This window comes from Lissotriton vulgaris, chromosome 7, assembly GCF_964263255.1.
Source record: "Lissotriton vulgaris chromosome 7, aLisVul1.2, whole genome shotgun sequence".
Taxonomy (NCBI): Eukaryota; Metazoa; Chordata; class Amphibia; order Caudata; family Salamandridae; genus Lissotriton; species Lissotriton vulgaris.
In genome coordinates, this window is record NC_141695.1 from 250,974,286 (window position 1) to 250,995,852 (window position 21,567).

Genomic DNA, 21,567 nt, shown 5'->3' on the forward strand with positions numbered 1-21,567 from the left:
ACTGGCCTCTGTGCCTTGAGTTGCATATCATGGCATGTTGACAACCCCTTTCACTGTCTCACATGGGGTAGCTCACCCATTAGCAAATGTCTGTCTCAGCATGGACTTATTTCCTGCACCCACGCCCAGCACTGCTTAGGTCAATGTGCACACTTCCCTCCCTTAATGGCTGTTCTGCTGCTGGCCCTTGCCTTGCACTCTACTGTCTGGGCCCAGCGACAGGTGGAGTAATGCTGCTGCGGCTGGAGACCTCCTCACTATCTCCACCATCCCCAGCCTCTGTGACAGCTAAGTTGGCTGTTTGGAGCAGTTCATCAGCACTGGTGATCTGCACCAACCCCCTAGCAAGATCTTGGCTGCAGAGGGCCATTTCCACTTGCATCGCAACTGTGCTTCGGCTCAAGACAGCTGTAGCATTGCATAGGCGGTTGACTGCCTTAGTGTATCCATCCATGCGCTGTTTTTCACAGCACCTTGTGCCACGTTCACTCTGCATGTTGCTGCATAACTGCTGTACTGCCATATTCATGTACTTTATACACTCTGCATTGGCCCTATGACCCTCTGCAACAGTGGTGTTCAGTTCATTAATGCCCTCCTTGATGTCGCTCATGTTCTTGTTAAGGGACACCAGCTGCTGTTGCATTAACTTCATTGTTTTTATTTGCTGTCGCTGCACCTTGACCATGGTGCCCTCAAGACACGCAAAGACACTGGATTCCTCACCCTGCTGGTGTGGATACGCTGCATGGGTAACTGTACGTTTGGAGACTGTGCTGGCTCTTTGGGTATGGTCTGTGGATCTTCTGATGTCTCCTCCACCCCCCTCCATCTCCTGTAGTGTTTCCACAGTGTACCTCCTAGGTGTGGCATCTGTGGCTGTCTGCGACTCTTCCTCCCCTGCATGTCGTTGCCCAAGTGCCTCATGTGTCTCCCTGTCTTCTGCATGTGGTACAGGTACTCCTGTGGATACAAGATGTCCATTTACTGAATTTCCTTGAAGCATTTGTATTACATTAAATGTACATGATTTGCAATTCATCCAACAGTTCTCTGCTTGGGTATTGACTGGTGTGAGGCCCCTGTGATTGTGTTCTCCTGTGTCACTGCTTTGCTATATAAGTTTTGGGACTACATTTCCCACGATGCATTGCTGGTTATTATCAAAATGTGGAATGGAGTAGAATTCTAACTTGCTCATGTGTATTTGGGGATTGGGGATGATCCTCCACCTGTCTTTTTGGCTTGCTTCAGCCTGTCTGCTACCCTCTTTTTCTTCCTGGAGCGCAAGTCATACCAGTGCGTCTTCAGGTCATCGATGGAGTGCTGTGTGACCCCAATGCCATTGATCTTGACTTGCATCTCCAGCCAGATCCCGCGTCTGTGATTCAGGTACATGCAGTGATTTCTTGCCAAATAGGAGCTCATGGGTCTTCACTACTTCCTCAATGAAGACCCACAACTCCTTTTCACTAAACTTGTGCTTCCTTTTCCTTTCTGCAGTCTCCTTTACCTTCTCCTGTGTGTCCATCCTGTCAGTTGGGGTCTGCCTGAGCACTCCTGTGCAGCTCCTGAGTGTGTGCTCCTCCTCTCTGCCTCTCCCACAGCCTCAGGCACTCAAAAACAGCATGGTGTGGTCACTTCCTCTATGTGATGTCTTCAGAATGCACCTGGATAGCAGATTCGGTAGTTTGCAATTTTTTTTAAATAGCAATTTAGCAAGGCTGCGTTATGGCGCCAACCCTCTTCTCCCTTTATGTTAATGACATCCCTGACACCCTCTTGGGCTGCGAGCATGACTCTCCCAAGTTGTGTGGTAAAGCTGGTACAACTCTACTATTTGCGGATGACATGACTTTAATTTCCCAGACGCCTAAACGATTACAGAATTTGTTGAATAAATTTCACTCATACTGTTTGGACAAAAACCTTGAAATTAATTCCTCTAAAACTAAGATTATGTCCATCAGTCCACATAAGTGTGTTAAAAAAGTTTTTAGTGTAAATTATGAGAATATTGAACAGGTCAAAAATGTGAAATATCTGGGTATTAGCCGCAACTCTAAAATGAATTGGAAATCACAAATAGAAAAATCGAGGCTCATGTTAATACAAAACTAAGCTCCTATATTAAGGAAGCATAAAAACAGCTTCTTTAACGAAGTATCACCTGCAATTGAGCTATTTAAGTACAAAGCTCAATCGGCCACCTTGTATGGGGCAGAACTGTGTGGCCATGTAGTCAGAGACTCGTTTTAAGTGCAGGAAAACTGCTTTTTCAGACAACTTTTAGCTGTGCCAGGTTGTACTCCTTTAATTCCTTTATTTTGGGACTTAAACATATGACGCTCTGACGACCATGCTTCCCTACGCCCGCTGCTTTACTGGGTTTGTCTATGGTCCACTGACGAGCTAGTGGACTATAGAGCAGCACTAAAGGAAATTTTACAGATAAAGACCATTATTAGAATAGGCTGGTTACTGCACATTGAAAAATGGTTTTTAAAATTAGGCTTATATAGTTTCTGGACCAATCCCGATTCTCTTACCCATCGCTGAAAAAAGCTATTGAAGGTACGGTACTGGGAATATATTCACAGCTACCCCCTTCAAAACTCAAAAATCGGGAAATTAACACTTAAATTCTTCGATGTTAAAACCGAATGTAAATTTGAATGTTTTATGGATGAAATTCTACCTTCAATGGCAAAGTCACTGTATCTAAAGTACCGTTATGGCATTTTACAACTAAAAATTAGTACTTCAAAGTGGCCATGTAAGATAGATCCTATGAGTAAATGTGATACTGATCTTTGTGTACTATGTGATATGGGCATCAAGGAGGATGTGGCCCATGTCTTATTTATATGCCCTGCATATCTGCAAGCAAGGAGGAAGTGGATTAGGCCTATTTGCCTTCTTTTAGGTTTCCGTAAAATCAAAGAGGGGGAAAGAGTATTTAAAAGGGACACCTCACAGACCATAGTATTTAGTCTGAGTCGGTTCCTTCTAGCAGTAGCAATAGTTAGGAAGAAAAAAGGTCTAAAATGTAGCAGTACTCTTAGGATCTGTACCAACTCAGTGTACTAAATAAAATGTATCGGTACAGCAGTTACCCCCATATATTCAAGTCCCAATTAACTGTACTTTTACAATGCTGTCTCTGGTATCTGCCAAACATTTTTACAAAAGAAAAATATTCATTGTATTAACCTATTTTTAATTATGTCTCACCTCCATCGATGGATTTATACTGTACTCCAAGAATTGTATTCCTTTTATAAACCGATCCCGTCATTAGCCAACTCTTTTTATATATACAAATGCTTAAGTATATATGTATGTCCTAAACAGTTTTTCCTTGGAATACCAGTATATGATGTATATGATGATGTTTTTAATATTGTATTGTACTCTTTTATGGTGACTTAGCTGAAATAAAGAATGAATGAATCGGTATTTGCGATTCAGTATTCAGGATAGCGAGTTTGAGGGAATCGCTAATTATTTGCGATTTTTTTTCTACATTGAGGTTTGCAATTTCTAAATAGCGATTTGGTAAAAATCGCTATTTAGGAACCGCTATTGTGGTCTTTCATACATCTGACCCAAGGTGATATACACTTTCAGCATCTAGTAGGATTACTGCAATGGGGGTTGTTTTGTGCGATATGACTACAACAATGGGAGGGGAAGTTTGTTGCACTTTTTCATCTACGAATCATGCCATTCTGTTCTACATGGATTAAAGTTTCTCACAATACAGAAAACCAAATATCACAAAGGGGGCAGGGAGACGCCACTGCCAGGCTGTCAGTGGTGGTCTCCCCACTATTTGAGTCAAGTTTACAAGCCACCACATTTTGATGGTGGGTGGCTGTGTGGTGATCGGACAGATCTACCGCCATGGATCAGACAGGCAAAGGCACCCCATCAGTTCATTGGAAGGTTTTGTAGAACTTACAATGCTGGCGGTGTCTACTAGGCTTCAGACCACTAAAGGCCCCTTTCATGTGTTTTTAACTCCCAACACTGTGGTTGAGCCGACCCAACTTATAGGCAGTGGGGTGACCCGATGATGAAGCATGACACCACTAGGGTGTGGGAGGGTAACTAAACAAAAAGGAATTGCTTCCTTGCTCACCTTTTGGTGAATTGATACGCCGATCCTCACACTTCATACTCCCTTGTTTAAGGGCTAATTTCTAAGACCATTTGGTGGTCTGTTGGAGAATTTTTGTGGTCTAACAATTTGACAAGGGAGGTTATACTCCGACGTAGGATCTCTCACCCCTAGAGGCACTGGGAAAAGCCTTTTCCACAGCCTCCTTGTTTACATACGGTGCTTACTAGGCACCACCTTAGGGATTACAATGTCCTTTACCCGCTAGCCTTTCTATGGCAGATAACCTGCTATGGAAAAGGTGATGGAAAGGGATAATGGGGACCCAGTGGTGGGCTCCCTTTCCCCCTGCCCATAAACCTGGGACTTGGGGAGCATGTACAGTGCCCCCCCTACAAATCCATGCCCAATGTGGCAGGCACAGCATGGTGCCTGCCACATAGTGCAGGTACATATAAGGGGTCTTTGTTTTGTATTGCGACGGGTGCTGCCACTTGAATACAAAACATGGTCAATGCGACCGCCACAGTGGTGGTCGCATTATATTTATAAATGTGGCATAAGTTGTGTCGGTGATTAACTTATAAAATAATATACTTACTAATAATATGATCTTCTTAGAAAGGGCATGGGTTTCTGATCAACTTTGCAACATCAACTCAGTATTGATTTGTTTAAGTTGGTACCAAGTTCTTAATCATGGACCAGTATAATGAAGTTGTTCCCTCATTTCACTCCTTCAGAAACTAGAGATCCTATGACATTTGAGCATGGATAGTGGACTAAGACCTAAATATAGATTAATATGGATTTTTCACAACAATTGCCGAGTTGCTATGATCTAGATTTATCTTCTAAAGCTGTATCCTTAAACACACTAATATTATCATGAGGGAACATTGCAGTCATGAACAAGACAAAATATGACAATTAAATGTTGGCTTGGTGTTGTCAGAGAAACCAATATGAAATTGAGACAATAGTATGATAATAACATTTTTTAAAGATAAAGAATGAATGTTTTTGAAGATAATTAAGCCTACGTTACGTTGCCTGTACTCATTATCTATATAGGAAAAACAGTGGTTCCTGTGGAGTGATATACTATGAGGTTATGATACATAAGCACAATCGTAATATAGAGGGTTAGATAATGGCAGAGCACGAAGGAACCACTAACAAACCAATTCAAGTGTGGTATATTTAATGGACGTTTTAAACAATAAAGGTAGGAGTAAACATTATACATCAAAACAACATTTGTGCATAGTGTCCCAAGTAACAAATTAAACCTAAACCTAAGTGACAAGGTGCATAACTGATTGGCCTGACTTCACTTTTGTTTGGGCAATGTTTTTCTTCACTGCAATAGCAAATCTTGTACAGCTGGACCTTTCAACGAAAGGTATCATGCCTCATGGAGCCCTCGTTGCCGAAAGCCTGCAGCTTCATTCTGCTAGAAATGTTTGATTTCCAGAAAAGTGACACATTCCCACTGTGACTCTATCCAGTGGCTCACCGACAGTGATGCCTCATCCAATGACACCGACTCCTGCCTTACAGGGCTGAATTCTACCTTGTCCTGAACTTTCCTTCTGGATCTTTTCTAAGTCCAGACGAAAGCTGAGACCTTGGACCAACCAACATTAAGCCTGACTGATGTCTGTCAAGCTACAAAAGGGTTAAGCACAGGTTTACCCTGAACAGAATTGTGGTTGTTGCCTGAGTGAAGGAAACACCCACTTATTGCAATGATGATAATCTTCTGAGCAGGATGTTCGGTAAAGAGAACTCATGCAACTCATGTATTACATGCAACTAGCTCTCATCTTAAATTTTAGATCAGAGATATCCTATATGGGGAAATGGTGAAAGCAAGGATGAGTTTTAGTGGTCACTACTGCAAACTGGTTTACCAATCTAAGTAAAGGATTGTGAAAGTTGTTGTTAGAAATGGGATTTCGGGTTGGCTAAGGCTTGCGCTAAAGCCAGGCAGAAACCACCACTCTAGTCAGGGCAAGGAAGTTACACGCTGACGATAACCCCTGTTCACCCCCTTGGTAGCTTGGCACGAGCAGTCAGGCTTTTTTTTTGTTTGTTTTTTGTCCTCATCTCACCTTTGGTATTTGAAAAAGAAAAACACCAACAACCCTTTCTTCTCTCTTGTGCACCCAGGGTCGGGGTCCTTGCTGCACCTGAAGCTGACCTGGCTACCCCTTTATCCCGGGGTCTGGACTAATCATTGGACAGTCTCGGAATTGGATACCAACCTCAACTCGAGTGCCCATTCGCAAAGTGGGAGCCAAACTGTGGTATTTCTATTATATATAGCCCCCAACTCAAGCAGTGCAGTTTTTAGAACAGACTGTAGCCATCTATCATATAGTGGGGTGGCTGGATCTTTCCATAACATGCAAAATTCTCTGCGAGCGATAATAATTAGAGTACAAAATAAGGCAATCTGTTCCTCACTGAGCTCGTTTGTAGATTCCGAGTCCAACCCGAATATTACCCTCACCCCATTCAGACTAATATTTACTTTTAAAACACTATCCATTGTCTCTCCTACTTTTGTCCAAAAGGGACCAATCACAGGGCAATCATAGAACATGTGAATATCGTCCGCCTCTGCTAAATCACACTTTGGACATAAAGGGGAGGGACAAACAAACTTTGCTATTTTTTTTTTGGCGTGAAATACAACCTATTTAATACAAAATAGTGGTTCTTTTTCAATGAGGCTGACTTAACATACCTATATGAGAGTTTAAGAGATCTTTCATAGAGCTCGGCGGCAGAGGCCTCAAAGACAGATGCACTCCAAACCTGGTTTAGGGACATGGCTGTGGACTCTTCCGAATTCAGCAATTCTCTATACCAAAGGGCTACCTCTTTCTTCCTAACACCAACAGAATGGATTTCTACCTCAATTTCCCATTTTCCCCCTATATTGTCTTTCTCTGTAACAAACCAGGAGCGAAGTTGGATGTATTTAAAACGGGAAAAAGAATCCCCTATCTTAGCCCGCAGAACTTCCCAGGGAAGAACACCCTCCGCCGTGACAAGATCTGACCAGGTAGCTACTCCTGCCCTCCTGATAGCCTGAGAAAGACTGTCCTTTAGGCATAATGGCATGCCAGGAGAGTCCCAGATGAGCGCCAGATCTGAATAGTAATTTATACCCCAACATCGCTTCAGTCTGCACCACAACGTCAAGGCAGATCTTAGAACCTTCAGACGGACTTTTTTGAAGAATCTTGGGGACCCATATTTATACAAAAAACCCGGGCCTCCCCCTTCTAGATCTTGCATCACCTTTAATATCCGACCCCAATGAGATTCGTCTGGGGCGGTTAAAAGGGTGCGGATGTTTTTTAATTGGAAAGAAAAGGAATACCAGAGAACATCCGGAAGCGCCATTCCACCCTTTAACAGACTCCTTTTTAGTTTTTTCCATTAGAACCGGGCGTTCTTGTTTGCCCAGATGAAGCTACCTATCTTTCCCTGGATATTACCCAAAACTTTATTTTGGAAAGTTAAGGGTATAGCATTGAATATATATGTTAGTTTGGGCAAAATAACCATTTTAACCAGGTTAACCCGGCCATAAATTGTCAAAAACAAAAAACTAATATCCTTCATAACCTTCGTCAGGTTGACCTTTGCAATATTATTAAGGTCGGAGGTAATTAGGACTCCTAGATATCTGAACTGGTTGCTTAGCGGGCCATCCCAATTATCGACTCCCCAGCACACTATTTCAGTTTTAGTGTTGTTTATTAAGTAACCAGAATGCTGTCCATAGTCCATCATGATCTCCTCTACTCTGGGGAAGACCTCCACCGGATTACTGGTGTAAATCATTAAGTCATCCGCATAAAGGACCAATTGGGAGGAATAATCGTTTATCCTAAATGGGGTAACGCTATTGTCCAATCTAAGAGCCTGTGCCAGGGGCTCAATGTATAGATTGAACAAAAGGGGCGAGATAGGGCACCCCTGTCTAGTCCCTCTCCCCACATTCAATTGAGGAGACAACAGGCCGTTCAACAGTATTGCTGCCGAGGCTCCCTCATAGCAACTCCTCAGAGTATCAATGAAGATCCCCCCAAAACTTATAGTTTTAAGCACATCCCACAAAAATCCCCAATTGACGCGGTCAAACGCCTTGATGGCGTCGTATGCAGCCACCGCCAATGGCTCCGACCGCGTCACCGCCAGATCAATACAGCAAATGAGTTGGAGGGTCAGCTCATGAATGTGCCTCCCCGGAATAAAACCTTTTTGGTCTGGATTAATCAGGGACGGGGCCAGCCTGGCCAATCTCCCGGCCAACACACCAGTGAAGATCTTATAATCGGCGTTTAGCAGGGAGATTAGCCTATAGGACTCCGCCCTGAGAGGGTTTTTACCTGGTTTTAATAGCAAGACAATAGTTCACCCCCTTGGTAGCTTGGCATGAGCAGTCAGGCTTATCCTAGAGGCAATGTGTAAAAAGTTTGCGCAACACACACACAGCAGCAACACACTAGGCACACCACGAAAGAAACTCCACAAAAGGTTATATACAAAAGCAGTCTTTGTATTCTCATAAAATCATTAGAAACATAATCAATCACACATTTACGCTGTGCCAACAATTCACTAGTAATTTTCACAGGAGACTATATACAGGAACAGGCCAATCAGGCCAAGGTCAGAACCATCAGAACAGGTAAGTAAGTATAAACCACAATCAGTAATTACTGGTACCACATTGAGCCTGGGGACTCACTGTGCCCTCTTGATTAGATCTGCGCAACATTGCAGCTGCCCTCTATCATGCAGGGTCTCTCGGGAAAGAACGGGGGCGGAGGAGTGTATCTCACTCCTAACTCATAAGACATGCCCCTAAACAAAGAATGGCCTAAACGTTGCAGCTGGCACTACGTGATGCATAGCTGAGAATCCCACATGAAGGCCTAGCACTCACTGTGCCCCTTGAACAAATGGGTAAAAACTTAGCAGCTGCCCGCGCTGGTGCAGTGCTGCTGAGAACAGTAGAACTGGACCCTGGGATGACTTTGCCCTCGGGCCCCACTGGGGCTCTCTCCAAAAATGCCCCTCTCGTTGGAGCTGCCCTCTCATAAGCGTGGCAGCTGAAACTATGGACAAACTGGTAGGGACACAGGCCCTTGGAAACCAATCATGCCCCATGTTGGAGTAGCCCACTGCCAAATGGGGCCGCCAGGTCTCTGGGCCTCCGTCGGCACCACTGTGGGTCAGGAGAATAGCTCTGAGGGCAGGCACCGATCGCATGCCTGGCACACCCCCCTCCCGTCCTAGTTCACTCACCGGACTCTCTCTTCACCTGGGCACACTGCAGCTGCCGCGGGGCTCCCCTTCAACCGGGCCCCCTCCTGGGACCTGGTACTGCTCAATGGAGCACGTGGAGGCAGGGTAGGATCCTGTCCTCTTCAGGACATCCCGTGTTGGGTAGGCTCCGAATGCCACTAACGCTCCCGGCCTCTTCTGTCCGCAGGCCCCTCCCACAACCAGGCGGGACATGGATGACATGGATTGTAGCAGAGATCTTCTCCTTCTGGCGGCAAAGAGGGGTAGGCTCCCTCTTGAAGCAAAGAAAATGGCAGGCATAAGGTGGGGTGGGCACCCACCGTTTTCAATACATATAAAGCGTGGTAGGCTCCTGCCCATGGGTGCAATGCTGGGTGGGCACCCGCTTCTCTCCCCTCCAGCAGGGGGAATCCCCACATCGGGATTACCTCAGGAAGATTTCAGCTCAGCGCCATGGAGCCCTCATGCTCCTTTGCTGGGGGAATAATTAAAATAAAGCGTACGCAATACGCTAGAAGCAAAGGCCTTCAGAAAAAAGCATCAGTCTTTAGGTTAAGGGGCAATGCATGGTCCAGGGAGGCAATCCCTCCTGGCACCCCCCCCCCACTCCTGGGCCCCAGCAGCAGCACGTGCCAGCAGGAACAGCACAAATAAAAAAAAAATCTTAGGGGGTCTCAGCCCCTACTTTTATACACCCTTTCTCCTTTGTGTCACACCACAGGGTTTGGTGATACCAGTCAGAACTGGATTAGGGGGGATTTGGAGCACTTTGTTTTTGAAGCTCCTCTTCCCCTTTGTCAGGTGGGGCTCAGTTATCAGACACACCACAGGGGGCGGAGCCAGCATTGTACAGCCTGGGCACAGTCCTTTTCAGAGTCAGGGGATTTGTCCTCCCACTACTCTCAGCCCAGGTAACACATTCAACATAGCTGACTCACCCTGCCCCTCCTGGAGCCAACCACACCTCTCAGCTCCTGTCAATCACAAGCCAGAAATGCAATTCACATCAGGCAGGCAAACACATTGTTACACAGAAATGCCAACTTGTAAAAGTGGCATTTCTCCACCAGTCATCCTAAATCTGCACACACCATTGCGCCGCATTTATCCTTACGAGTTCAAACATACTAAACTCGACCCTGCACTCCTCCATACCATGAATTACCATGGAGACACTTATTCCTCATGCAGGCAGAGCAGGCCAAACTCACCACACAGAGAGCGCACGCACTTTACACTGAGTTACAGTGCTAAAGTGCCCAGAGGCCTAAAACCACCCCCACCATGTCAGAGCTTAAGGCAAAAAGTTCAGGGGTGAACCTGCCAAAAAGGGCCAAGTCCAAAAGTTGTAGCATCTGAAACTTGCTTTTGATAAGAAGAAATGTTTTTGATCCAATTGTGGTACTGAATTTATGGTTGGCACAAATATGACAAAGGTCTAAGTATGATATGTATGTGTTAGTTTCTGTTTGTGATAACATGTATGTAGGTAACACCATAAGAGTGATTAATGAAAGGATGACAGAACATTGCAGGGACATCAGTAAAGAGACACTAGTTATCCCATGGCAATTCACATGCTCAATAGAGGGCAAATTCACAGGATTAAATGTTCATGGTATAGAGATAAATACCTACTGATCACAAAAACTGCAATAGAGAGCTCAGATTACATAGCAAAGACCTCTGTTTTAGTATTTTTCGAACTGTTGAGTCAGAACTTAATATAGGCCATGTGTTTCAGTATTTTCTTAGAGAAAACTGGTAAATTACTTTGAACTGTACTAGTGATCTGCTTTTTTGTAATGAATTCTATAATGCACCCAAGGATTGTGACTTTAGACTGCTTGACCTCATTCATTACAATTTCCACCATTTTCCACCATTTTCTCGATAATGCCAGTTGGAATCCAAATTTGTTTGGCATGCTTTTCATTTTCGACAACTACAAGTTACCTTTTTACCCCTATTTGAGATGGCATATTCACTTATTTGGACTATCACAAAATGTCCCAACTTTTTAAGTGACTCGCTTGTCTTTTATCCACCACGCTTGTTTTAGTGATTTCCTTTTCTAAATGTTTTTTCCCCCTGTGAGCAGACTGCAGGAAGGGTGTTTCTGCTCTGTTCTAAACTGCTAAAATTATGTTTTCATGGATACATGACTAATTTTCTTTACATTTACCGGACTGCCACATTTTTAGTCTTATGCTTTTATGTTGCCTTTTCCTCCATTTTTGATGCCTGCTTTTTCAGCCTGCTCATTGTACACATGATTTCAGCAAGATAATTATCCCTACAGACAATTTTACGTAGGAAGATTTTTCTGTTCACTACTAACCAAATTGGGCCTCCTCTTCTTTGATGTGTTGTAACCATACACAGTCACACCTCCTTCTACTAATATGGCATCTGTTCTTCAAACAGTCAATATGTCGCTTATTTGTATTTCTTGCCCTGAACTGTGCCTACGGGCTAGCATTGTGCGTAGTGGACTCTGGAAGGTCAAATGTACTATTTGGTCCTAGAATATTTGGAAAAAACTACAGTAGCTGGTATTGAGTTCCAGAGATTGGATCACATTTGAAACTGTATGTGATAGGGTTATTGTAAAATCATAATGCAGAGGCAGTCCAATAATGTAAAAAGTTCAATTCAGAAATTCCTGGTACTTAGATAAATCATAGGATAGCTGCACCTTTCTTCGTTAACAGTGACTGCATAAATATATGATTCATTTTACCAGGTCAACCTTACAGATTCACTTAAAATATTTACATATTGTGATATTACATAATTTTAATTTCTTTACCTTTCTTGTAGTTTTTCAAGGAAAGCCTTTGCTGTTTCTGGATCCCTCATTGAGAAGTTCTGGAACATGAAAAGTGATTCGAAGAACCCCAGGAATGCTGTAATGGACATGGAGCAGTTCAGCAAGATATTTGTAACTCTGTGAAAAAATAATGCAATATGATTAAGAATGTCACTCTTTTAAAACTGGCTGGTTCACTCCGGCGCAAATGCAAGAATTCAGTAAACACGAGCTACTACCCATTTTGGGATATTACTCTTGACAATACAGAGGCACGAGGCCTGCAAACATTATAAGATATTCATGTAACAATAGCAGTCCTTATGCCCATGGGATTAAGGATGAATAATTTCTAATTTCTAATTTAAAACATTTATAAAGCTCAGCGTGCACCGAACGGTTTCTTGGCGCTAGTAGAGGGTATTGGCTACGGAGACAAAAATAAGAACCGGTGGTAGAGCCGGGGAAGGCAGTTATTAAAAAAAAACAAAGGGCCAGGTTCATTATGTTTTCACACAACACAACACAGCAAGACACCTTGCTCCACTGTGCTGTGTGAAAGGGCAGAAATGCAACATATCTATCAAGATATGCACATTTCTGCTCTCTGCATGCACTGGCGCCCTTTTGGTTGCCTAGCACAAATGCATGCATGCATGAGAGTGCAAGGGTGCCTGTATTGCAGTCGTAATTGTTTTTGTGCACAAAGGGACACCTCCTACATAAAAACAATCTTTGAGGATTATTCCTCCTTCTATGTGTGCCCCAAAATGCAGCTCATGCAGAAAGAGGAAATAACAAACAGAAATAAAGATATTTCACCTCGTTATACCTCCCCTGGGAAGACACAGCATTTTAAAACATTCCCAGGTGTACCACTCTTGTTAAATATGTGAATGCACCAATATTCATAGGTGGATGTGAGAGAACTCTCTTGCTTCCCCCATAGAATGCCTCACTGGGACGAAGTTGTGCAAGTCGTTGCCGTGCACTGACTTGCGTCACTCCAGATTTACTAAGCACCTTAGGGCCATGCAAACTTGGCTTTGCTTGGTTTGGTAAATCTCATCTACTTGTTGTGTTGCCCTTGAGGAACCGTGCATGGCACAACAGTGATGCAATACTTGGATAAATATGCCTTGAAGTGCTCACTGGTATCATTTGTAACCAAATTACAAAAATGAGCAAAATCACGATATGCAATTAATGGCAGGGCTCAGAATGCAACATAAGATAGACACTCTTGATATTATATAGGGATACGTTTTATCCTAGAAACTTTATCAAAAAACAAAGTTCATTTATCATAAAATACATGTGTGAAATGTGTTCCCAATGTATACAAATAAAAAAAAACACATTCATGAAGCAGTACAGACAGAAAATGACAGTGGTGTGAATATCTGTGTGTTTAAAAAAAATTGTTTAATAATTTAAATGAAGTTAGTTTGTTATTTAGTTGTTGATTATGTTTCGAGCTTCACCAAGATACAGGGGTCTCATCAGCACATTATTGATATTGACTTCTGTGGTGTCCAGACTCCTAGATTAAAATATAGGCTGGTTCTAATGTAAAGATGCAGCACCACAGCAGAAGATTCCTCCAGTGGTCATCAAGAAAGAATGAATGTACTTACTCTAGGGTGTGAGTTACAGAGCCTGAGCCCAACGAGAGGATAATGTCCAATATGCCAAATTCCTTGTTCAGTATAATTTAGCTAGAAGGGGACCGACTCTGATATGTGAGCCCAAAGGACATCAACACTAGTAAACCAGTTGATCAAGGAATAATCCCTATAGCCGGTCTTGTGAAGTGTAGTAGCGCTGATCACCAATGTCTACCAAAATCTATCCAGCAGGCAGTGATTTCAAAACATTACAAGGTCACAGAATACTGAAGAAACTTGTAAGTTTATTTTACTTTCCAATATTACTTCATATAAGAAATTGCCATGGGGTCACAGCTCTCTTCAGTGATTGTGGAGCTAAATAATTGGTGTATGTTGGACCTGACAGATTGAAGTTGGTCTTCCCAAAACCTTTTGCCTGCCTCCCTCCAATTTCTGAACTCGTTTTTGCTGGTTTTAGGACTAAGCATACTTTACCACTCCTGACCAGTGTAAAATTGCTTGTGGTCTTTACACTAAACATGGTGACAATGGCTTAACCCCAATTGGCATATAAAACTTACTTATAAGTCCCTAGTAATGTTCGGCCTGTAAATTAAATTATATTAGAGAGCTTGCAGCACTAATTGTGCCACTTAAGTCGTCCTCTAATCATGGCTCAGTCCTGAAACTTTAGAGTCTGTATGTGCCCTTTTACACTGCCACTTTAACCTGGCAAGGTGAACCTCCCACCAAGCTGAACCCTGCCCTTTTTTTACACATATAATTCATAGGTATGGTAGGCCCTATATTTCCCACTGGGCAGAGAGCAATGCATTTAAAAGGCAGGACTTTTAAGGTTTTCTATGTCTTGGCAGTAAAAAACTGCCAGTTTAATTTTTCACAAATTCAAGGCCTATCTCTCCTATAATATAACATTGGAATTACTTTATTACATCTTTTCAGTCTAATTTCCAGTTGTGAAGAGATATATTTTTCAAGTTTGGTGTCAATAGGCTCGCAATTAAAAATCACAACTTATGGTGAAATTGTGTTTTAATTTCAGTTTAGCAAATGCCATTTTAGAACGTTTGTGGATTGCAACACTGTCTCCACAGGTATTATTTAGTTAACAGTTTTCCTCATAAAAGCATGCACATAAAAAGTTGCACAGGTTCCATGACATTTAATGAACATTTGCTCTTATTGAAGAAGCAGTGCAGGAGATTAGAAAGGGATTGGAGAAAGAACTTCAAAGCCGAAAAAAAATCAAATACAAATCCTCTGTCAGATGCTACCATAAAGATATAAAAATGGCACAAGCTAAATTTTATGAGGAGAAAATCTCCCAGGCACTTAATTCCAGAAAGGAACTCTTTAGAGTGGTCAAAAATCTGACCCCTGCCCAAGAAACCAAAGGACCCCAACGGCCACGATTGAAAGATGCAACCTAATAGCCTCTTTCTTTCACAAAAAAGTGGCAGATATTCACAGGCTCCTACAGAACACCACCCAGCCCGCTCAACAGGAACCCCACAGGAATAGAGTTCCTGCCCCCGTTCCTAGCCTGACTCACTTTCCTCGACTGGAGGACATTGTGACCCTTAAGCTGCTTAGGGCCAGCAAATCAGGATCCCTATTAGACTCGGTGCCCCTGCAAGTCTTTCTCAAGGTGACTGAGGACGTTCACCCCTAGTGCAGATTCCTAACAAATCACTTTACACAGGGTTGGTCCCTCGATCATGGAAGCACGCATAGATAGACCCATCCTAAAAAAAAAACCAGCAGGACCCAGACACACCCGGTAACCTGCGGCCCATTTCACTTCTTCCCCCCTTGCAAATTCCCAGAAAGGCAAGTCAACCAGTCTTTAGTCAACTTTCTGGAGGAGAACAAGCTATTCCACCCTACGCAGATGGGTTTCCGTACCCTTTATAGAACAGAAGCAGCGCTCCTGGTAGTCACTGAGGAACTGAAAGCCACATTAGACAAGGGAGGGTCCACTGCACTAACAGTGCTTGATCTCAGCACAGCATTTGATACAATCAACCACGCCATGCTTAAAAACAGACAGAAATAGGTATCCGGGACAAAGCGATGGAGTGGCTAAGCTCCTTTCTGGGCGACCGGTCTATCCAAGTGATGGATCGTGACTGTCTCTCAGATAGCCTTCCTATGAAATTTAGAGAACCTTAGGGCTCCTCCCTGAGCCCCAACCTCTTTAATATATATGTCAGACAGCTGGCCACCATTATGCAGAAGCTTGACATAGTTGGAGTATCATATGCTGATGACACCCAGCTGATTGTCTCTCTGTCCCAAGACCACAATCAAGGCAACATGCAATTGGGTCCATGTCTAAACAAACTGTCCCGCTGGATGTCAAACTGCTACATAAAATTGAACGGCGAAAAAAACGAGCGTATGATTTTAGGCAATAAAGCCATTCCCGGGCCACTGAACAATTGGCCGTCTTGTATGGGCAATCCCAGGGCCTAAAACGTTGGTACAAAATGTAGACATCTGTCTCGATAGCTCTCTCTCAATGAGCCAACAGGCCAACAAGCTATCTGGCATCTGTTTTGGGCTCTTGAGAATGCTCAGAAAAATACTGGACTGTATACCCGAGCAGCTTAGAACGGCTATTCTGCAGTCTCTGATAGTCTCATGTCTGGACTATAGGAACTCTCTTTACATGGGTTCTCCCAAGTATGTGATAAAGAGGCTCCAGACAGTGCAGAATGCAGCAGCCAGGATCCTGTTCAACCTCCACAGACACACCTCAGCACGAGAAGCCTTAAGGCAACTACACTGGTTGCAGGTAGCAGCAAGAATAAAGTTTAAATCCCTGTGCAGCGCTCACAGGGTAGTAAATAATAAAGGCCCAGAAAAACTAAGACACCCAATCTCAACGAGAGCTGCAAAATTATTGGCATTCAGAAAAAAACGTAAGACCTTGGTATTCCCCAAAAACTCTAATGGGCTTCCCCTCCCTTCACAGCTCTCATCGCCAGCGTGGTAAAGCCTTAGGGTAGCCATGCACTATATAAATCCACAAATCAAATCAATTTAACAGAATTGCTGTTGTTTTATCTTTGACGAAATACACAAAACTTGCATTCATTGGTCTTTAGTTTCTTGAGTCCCTTCCATCCCTTGCAACTTTCTATGTGCATGCTTTTATAGGAAAAAACTATTAACTAATAATGTCCTGTTGTTACAATGTTTGCATGCTACAAACTATCAACTCAGGTCTCAGCAGAGTTTAAGGGTATCCTCCTGTGGTTTGTTACTACTTTTAGAAAGTTGCCAGGTTCATACTTTTGCCATTTAGTGCCCGCTGCCTTTCTCTTTTCAGCCTGGTAAACAGCTGGGCTTTGTTTCATTCAGTCTACAGAACTCCCGAGGCTTCGCCGGGAGCAACGCTTACTTTTAACCCCCCCTGACCTTGGTCTTCGCTCGCTCGCTGTGCCCCTCAGCTGCGCTTTGGACTTCCTGCGCACGGCAGCACTTTTTACCTGCCTCCATCTTCTCCCTTCTGCACGCCACCCAGAGCGCCTCCCGCTGATCGTCTCCTCCTGAGACGGGCGAGATCTCCATCTTGGGCGGCTCTGGGTCAGCGGTGCAGCGTTTGGGCCACTCCCCCCCAGACTAGTACTTAAGGCGCACTGTGGACATCGCGCTGACCATTCAGTCTACAGAACTCCCGAGGCTTCGCCGGGAGCAACGCTTACTTTTAACCCCCCCTGACCTTGGTCTTCGCTCGCTCGCTGTGCCCCTCAGCTGCGCTTTGGACTTCCTGCGCACGGCAGCACTTTTTACCTGCCTCCATCTTCTCCCTTCTGCACGCCACCCAGAGCGCCTCCCGCTGTTCGTCTCCTCCTGAGACGGGCGAGATCTCCATCTTGGGCGGCTCTGGGTCAGCGGTGCAGCGTTTGGGCCACTCCCCCCCAGACTAGTACTTAAGGCGCACTGTGGACATCGCGCTGACCATTCAGTCTACAGAACTCCCGAGGCTTCGCCGGGAGCAACGCTTACTTTTAACCCCCCCTGACCTTGGTCTTCGCTCGCTCGCTGTGCCCCTCAGCTGCGCTTTGGACCTCCTGCGCACGGCAGCACTTTTTACCTGCCTCCATCTTCTCCCTTCTGCACGCCACCCAGAGCGCCTCCCGCTGATCGTCTCCTCCTGAGACGGGCGAGATCTCCTTCTTGGGCGGCTCTGGGTCAGCGGTGCAGCGTTTGGGCCACTCCCCCCTAGCCCCTCCCCCTCATGTGTCCCTATATTATGGTTGGCCAGTCCCGGCAGCGCAGCGGACGGGCGCAGCGGGCGCGACGAAGGCGCGCCGAAGTTGCGCCTAAGTTAAGCCCGTCTGCGCCCGTCCGCGACGGGCCGGGACCAGGGGCCACTGATTCTGTCCTTCCCTTGGTGTACTCCTCTGCCCAACTGCTTTCCTGCTCTGCCCCTGTCCCTCTCTCTCCCTCTGTGGTTCAACACTTATCTTCGCACAGCATCTATGTTCCCAACCCTTCTTGTTCATGCCCCGTCTCTCCCACTCCTTCCTCCTCTATTTCTCCTACTTCTCCTGCTACCGACTCCACTTCCGGTTCTCCTGCTGTTTCTGCGATCCTCCTAAACACTCGCTCTGCTGTTAAAAATCAATTAGCCCTCTTCAACCTCTTGGACACTGACTCTCCGGATTTCCTTTTCCTCACCGAAACTTGGTTCTCTTCTGACTCACTCCCGGATCTTCTCGCTATCCTCCCTAACTCCTACTATGCCCTTCGCGCTGACCGCCCTGATGGTAAAACTGGCGGTGGTGTGGCGATGATAGTTCGCTCTTCTATGAAGTTCCAGCTTCTCCCGCACCCCCGCATACCCAGTGTCGATTTTTTGGTGGCTCGCTCTCTTAATCTCCCGGTTCCTCTTACGGTGGTACTCATGTACCGCCCCCCTCAAAGTATGCCATCATTTGTATCTACCCTGCAGGACCTTCTGGCCACTTTGGCTGTAAACAATTCCTCGCTGCTTCTGCTCGGAGACTTTAACTTCTGGCCGGGTGATCCGAGGGAGGACTCCTCTTCCAAAGATTTCTCTGCCACACTGCGGTCCTTTAATTTCTCACCTCACGTCTTGGCCCCTACTCACACCCACGGTCATATCCTGGACCAAATCTGGTCCTTACGATGTAATCTCTCGGCCACCTCAATTCTTCCCTGTGTCTGGTCGGATCACTTCATGATCTCCTTCCCCATTCACTTGGCCCAAGCCGAGAAAGCCCCCTTGCCTAAAAACATCTTGGCTCGGAGCTGGAATAAGACCGATCTTAACGATCTCTCTTCCTTATTGTCGTCATCTGCTCCTACCCTGACTGACCTGCCTCTGGATAGTCAGGCGGATGCCGTCACCGCTTGGCTCTCTTCCGCTTGCGACCAGGCCGCTCCTCTTAAAAAGATTAAATATGCTCGCCGCCATGACGCTCACATGTGGTTCTCCAACGACCTCAAATCCCTGAAACTTGACCTCAGGCGCTCGGAGCGTCACTGGCGACGCAACTACTGCCCTACTCTTCGCCTCAAATACAAAGCCCTCCTCAATAACTACAAAAAAGCTATTTTAGCGGCCAAATCTAAATACTTCACTGAGCGAGTGGCCCTTTCGGCCAACAAATCTCGCGAGATCTTTTCTTTAGTGCACAGTCTTGCCACCTCAGACCGCGCCTCTCTCTCACCTGCCCCCTCTCAATCTCTTTGCCACTCTTTAAACGACTACTTTATCAATAAAATCATCACCATCAAGGCCAACATTCCTATTGTGCCTCGGCCTGACTCATCTGATCATTTTCACCCGCCCTCCTCTGCCCTGGATCACTTTGACCCAATCTCATCTGAGCTCTTCCTTGACCTGCTTGTCAAGGTTAAGTCTGGCTCCCCTGCGGACTGTGCTCCTGCACGGATCCTCAGAACCCTCTACACCAGCTGTCCCGTTCCCCCCCTTACCTTTCTCAATTCTTCCTTGGCTCTGGGTTGTGTCCCTTCTTCATTCAAATCTGCCATTGTTCTTCCTATCTTGAAGAAGGCTGGCCTGGACCCCTCCCTTCCATCTAATTTTCGGCCTATCTCTCTTCTCCCCTACCTAGGGAAGATCCTCGAGAGCTATGTTACTTCTTGCCTCTCCGCCTACATTGAGGACAACCATCTCCTGGCTTCCCACCAGGCGGGTTTTCGACCCGGCCACTCCACTGAGAGTGTGGTCCTCGCGGTCCTAGATGAACTCAAGGGGAAGGCCGACAGCAACCTCCCCCAGGCCCTGGTCCTTTTGGACTTGTCCGCTGCGTTTGACACGGTCGATCATGCCATCCTTCTCGACCGTGTCAGCGCAGCGGGCATCCAGGGCACGGCCCTCTCCTGGATCGCGTCCTTCCTCCAGGGCAGATCACAGGCAGTCCACCTCTCTGACTTTTCTGCTCCTCCCCTTCCGGTCACTTCTGGGGTCCCACAGGGTTCCTCTCTTTCCCCCCTTCTTTTCAACCTCTATATCCGCCCTCTTGTTTCCTCCCTTCTTGAGCTGGGGGTCTCGGTGTATAACTACGCAGATGACCTCCAGCTAGTCTTTGATCTCTCATCCCCTGCTGACTCTCTTCCCAAATTCTGCTCTACTCTTGTTTTCATTTCTCAGTGGATGAGCTTCAATCATTTGAAGCTCAATCCCGATAAGACAGAGCTCGTCCTTACTGGTGGCTCGTCTAATCCTTGGTCCTCCGTTCACTGGCCTCTTTCTTTTGGCCCCCCTCCCTCCCCTGTCCCCTCTGTCCGGACTTTGGGCATCAAGATCAGCAATGACCTATCCATGCATGCCCAAATTAGTTCCGTTGTGTCCTCTTGTTTTTCTTCCCTTCGCCTTATCCGTAAGATCTCCCGGTTCTTTTCTGTTGACGCCCTCAAAACCATCATCACGGCCTTGATCACATCCCGCCTGGATTATGGAAACGGCTTGTACGTAGGCATCCCTGCCTACGAGACCCGCCGTCTCCAAGCGATCCAAAACCAGGCGGCCCGCCTCATCCTTCATCTTCCTAAATCTGCCCACATCTCCCCGGCCCTTAAGACCCTCCATTGGCTTCCGGTTCACCTTAGGTCCCAGTTCAAACTTGCCTGCTTGGCCTTTCGGGCGCACTCTCGCACTGCCCCGCTTTTCATAAATTCTTTAATCTCTTCCCATGCTCCTAGCCGCTCTCTTCGCTCTTCTTCCCTTTCCCTTCTTCACGTCCCACGTTTTCGTAAATCCCGCACCGGGGGCACCCGATTCTCCGTGCGGGCCCCCCAGATCTGGAACAATCTCCCTCTTTTTATACGTTCTATCCCTATTTTTTCCCACTTTCGTAAAGCCCTCAAAACTTTTCTTTTCCTTCAGGCCTTCCCTGGCTAATTTCTCTGGGATCTTCTGTTTATACTGATTTGCCCCTAGCGCCAGGAAGCCGCTTGGCCGCAGTGCGCTCTAGAAATATTTTTTTCATTTCATTTCATTTCATTTCATTTCATTTATATCCTCTAGACAGCTACACAGAAAGGAAGCTTAGGTGTGTCTTGATGGGCCATCGGGTGATAGGAGGGAAAAGCTGGGCACACCCTCACTATTACATCTGGATAAGATGTGTTCTGTCTACACACAAAGCGTTGTAGACCCCCCCCCT

General features: G+C 45.5%; 1 protein-coding gene across 5 annotated transcripts in view; it reads right to left on the reverse strand.

The window, feature by feature from the left end:
- Nucleotides 1–21,567, reverse strand: part of LOC147701314 (putative methyltransferase DDB_G0268948) — a 246,938-nt gene that overhangs the window by 7,951 nt on the left and 217,420 nt on the right. For all 5 annotated transcript variants that reach the window (XM_086930036.1, XM_086930034.1, XM_086930033.1 and 2 more), the window contains one exon: nt 12,270–12,407. In XM_086930036.1, the coding sequence (XP_086786162.1) occupies nt 12,270–12,407 (138 nt within the window). The remainder of the gene's footprint in view (nt 1–12,269; nt 12,408–21,567) is intronic.